Source organism: Rhagoletis pomonella, unplaced genomic scaffold (assembly GCF_013731165.1).
Source record: "Rhagoletis pomonella isolate Grant_MI unplaced genomic scaffold, Rhpom_1.0 Rhpom_scaffold_00003, whole genome shotgun sequence".
NCBI classification, from domain to species: domain Eukaryota; kingdom Metazoa; phylum Arthropoda; class Insecta; order Diptera; family Tephritidae; genus Rhagoletis; species Rhagoletis pomonella.
The window spans coordinates 27,830,646-27,834,094 of record NW_023458557.1 but is presented as its reverse complement, the minus strand read 5'-3'; the positions used below and the strand labels follow the sequence as shown (position 1 = coordinate 27,834,094).

Sequence of the window (3,449 nt, the reverse complement as noted above, 5' to 3'; positions counted from 1 at the left end):
GGTTTAAAGCACTGTGAGCTACAGTTGGCAGTGTCTGCGATTCGGTCTAATTCTTTAAAGGAAATGCGTGAAACAATCGATAACTATTTGCAAAATTCGGCGTTAACGAAAAAACTTTAGAAGTGAAACGACTGACAAGCCTAATTTAAATCACGGTAAAGACAATATCCAGAAAAGTGACGTTGATAAGAAAAATATTAGGTGTTATAATTGTCAAGAATTGGGACATTTCGCGCGAAATTGTGCGAAACCGAAACAACAGCGTTGTAAAGACTGCGGTAAATTTCACAGAGGTGGCGAGTCGGAGAACTGTGGTAAAAAGACCACGATAAAGCGTGCACAAGTCGAACAACAACCAACATTTTGCGAAAAGTATATTACAATAAATGGTAAGTCATTTTTGGCATTCATAAACACTGGGAGCGAATGCAGCATGGTTATGCGTTCAGTAGCAGATGATTAACCGATAACCCGTCACAAGTGTTCGATGGTTATTTTTGGTATATGCGGTGGAAGACGTTGTTTGACTGAAAAGTTAAGCACAACTATTGGGTTAAACGATGAGGTAGTCAACATAGATTTGTTTGTTGTTGACGACGAAGTTATATCGACGGACATTCTCTTGGGGTTAGATGTATTTCAAGAGGAGAATATAGTAGCAGAAATTAAGAACGACAGCGTGCAGTTTGCGTCGCACGTAGCAAAAGCCGAGGTTAGGGCAAAGACAATTAAATCTAACGACATAATTTGCAGTATTGATGACGAGAAAATTAAAGAAGGTCTTTAGACATTTTTGAAGGAGAACAACGATATTTTTGCAGAAAGCTTGCAAGATATTGGTTTAACTGATGCAATGCAAATGAAGATTGAGTTAACAACGAACGTGCCTGTAGCACAAAAGCCATACAGGGTGCCCGAACCGAAGAAATGCGTCATAGCAAAAATGATTCACGAACTTTTAGAATGCGACATAATTTCGAAATCTCAATCGGAGTATGCAAGTCCAGTAGTCTTGGTAGAAAGAATGGGGGTGAGCGACTTTGCGTCGATTACAGACGTTGAAATAAATTCACAGCGAAGGAGATGTATCCAACACCGAATATAGAGGAACGGTTGGGTGAAGCGACGAAGTTTAAGTATTTCTCAATACTTGACTAGAACAGCGGATATTATCAGGCGCCGATTGAAGAGGGGTGTAGAAAGTATACTGCGTTTATTACCACAGAGGGGTTGTACGAGTTTAAGAGGATGCCGTTTGGGCTCAAAAACGCGCCGGTAGTATTTCAGCGGCTAATGCAGAATATCGCTGATAAAACAAAACCAGGCGATATGATCCATTATATGGACGACATTCTAGTAAGCAGCAATAATATAAGCGAAATGTACGAGAAATTAGGCCGAGTTTTCATAGCAATGAGACAACTAAAGCTTACATTAAACATCAACTAATGCGAATTTCTGAAGCAAACCATTGGGTTTCTGGGGCATCAACTTCATCCCGATGGTGTGAGTCCTGGAAGTGTGAAGACAGCAGCCGTTAGTAGCTTTCCTACTCCAAAGTCAGCGACCGATGTGAGGAGGTTCCTTGGGCTTAGCGGGTACTTCCGCCGATTTGTTCCGGGATATTCAATCAAGAGCGAACCGTTGAGAAAATTACTACGGAAAGAGCAGTCATTCGAGTGGGCTGAGCAGCACGAGAAAGCTTTTTGTGATTTAAAGAAAGCTTTGACTTCAAAACCAGTAATGACAGCGTATAGGGTAGAAGCGGAGCATCAGGTCCATACGGATGCAATTTCCATTGGAATTCCGGGTGTACTACTTCAAAACGATAATGGTAATTGGAAGCCGATTGCTTATTATAGCAGATCTACACCAGATTGCGAACGAAAATTTCATAGTTATGAGCTTGAGGTATTGGCAGTAGTCAGCAGTTTAGAGCGTTTCCGATACTATGTACAAGGAAAGCATGTCGTAGTTGTAACTGACTGCAGCGCGGTAACGACAGCCATGAGTAAAAGAGAGCTTATACCGAAAATAGCGCGCTGGTGGTTACGCATTCAAGATTATGACGTATCATAAGAACATCGTCCAGGGCGGCGAATGGAGCACGTTGATTTCCTGGGTAGAATGCCTAATGAGGACAGCGAAGAACTTTACACAGCATCATTGAAGATAGCGAAGATAACTTTAGAGGCAAACGATTGGGTTTACAGCATGCAGAAACAAGACGACAGAGTACGCGAGATAATTAGCAAAGTTACGAGCGCAGGTAAAGGTGAAAGTGACGAATATACAGTACAAAATGGACGACTTTACCGTAAAGAAAAGAACAAAAAGTTATGGGTTGTACCTAATGCGATGCGGTACAAGATAATACAAAACGTACATGAGAAGGTGAAACATCTAGGTGTCGAAAAGACCATAGAAGAAACACAAAAATACTTTTGGTTCCCGAGGATGCGTAATTTCGTAAAATCATTCATAAAGACGTGCATCGAATGTGCGTACAACAAGCAGCTAAGTGGTCGAAAAGAGGGTGAATACCACCACTACGAGATGGAACCAGTTCCTTTCAAGACCGTACACTTGGATCATCTAGGCCCATTCCCGAAGAGCAAGAAGCGAAACGAACATGTCCTAGTGTTCGTGGATGCTTTTACAAAATTTACAATTGTAAAAGGAGTTCGAAGTACAGCAACACGTTATGTCATCGAGTTACTCAATGAGGTTAGCAGTCACTTTGGTGTAACAGCAAGAATAGTGACTGACCGCGGGACAGCGTTCACGTCCCACGACTTCAAGAAGTATTGCAGTGACAACGGTATAAAACATGTACTTAACGTGGTAAGAATACCGCGTGCAAATGGACATGCTGAACGAGCAAACAGAACGATTCTAAGCATGTTACTTCCTTCGACGAGCGAGAACAAGAGTTGGGACGAACAGATACGAGCTATACAGTGGACATTAAATTCTACGAAAAACAAAACAACAAGCCGAACACCACAAGAATTGTTGTTTAATTACAGGCCGAGAGATATTCTATAGAACAAGCTCATATTAGCATTACATCACGATGAAGTCATGAGCAACGAACAACTCAGTGAGGTACAAACAGAAGCAGCAGAACGAGTCAACAGTCAGCGAATAAAAGCCAAGAAGATGTTCGACGAAAAGCACAGTAGTCCAACACAGTACACTGTTGGTAATTTAGTCCTAGCTGAAAACGAGCCTGCCTGTACTAGGAGTTCACGTAAACTAGAACCACCATACAAGGGGCCATTCATCATAACAAAAGTAATAGGTAATGATCGTTATTTGATCGAGGATGTGCCAGCGTCCAGTCGAAAACAACGGCACTACTCGTCGATACACACATCCGACAAGTTAAAACCATGGTGCAATTTACCAAATTTTGACGGTTTCGACGACAACGATGATGGAGACGA

At 41.8% G+C, this 3,449-nt stretch overlaps 1 protein-coding gene across 1 annotated transcript in view; it reads left to right on the top strand.

Annotated features, from left to right (window-relative positions):
• The first annotated feature begins 2,127 nt into the window (after positions 1-2,127).
• LOC118736139 overlaps positions 2,128-3,449 on the top strand; it is a 10,545-nt gene continuing 9,223 nt past the window's right edge. Inside the window, exons 1-2 of the mRNA XM_036466238.1 lie at positions 2,128-2,727; positions 3,049-3,297. Of these exons, the coding sequence (XP_036322131.1) occupies positions 2,128-2,727; positions 3,049-3,297 (849 nt within the window). The remainder of the gene's footprint in view (positions 2,728-3,048; positions 3,298-3,449) is intronic.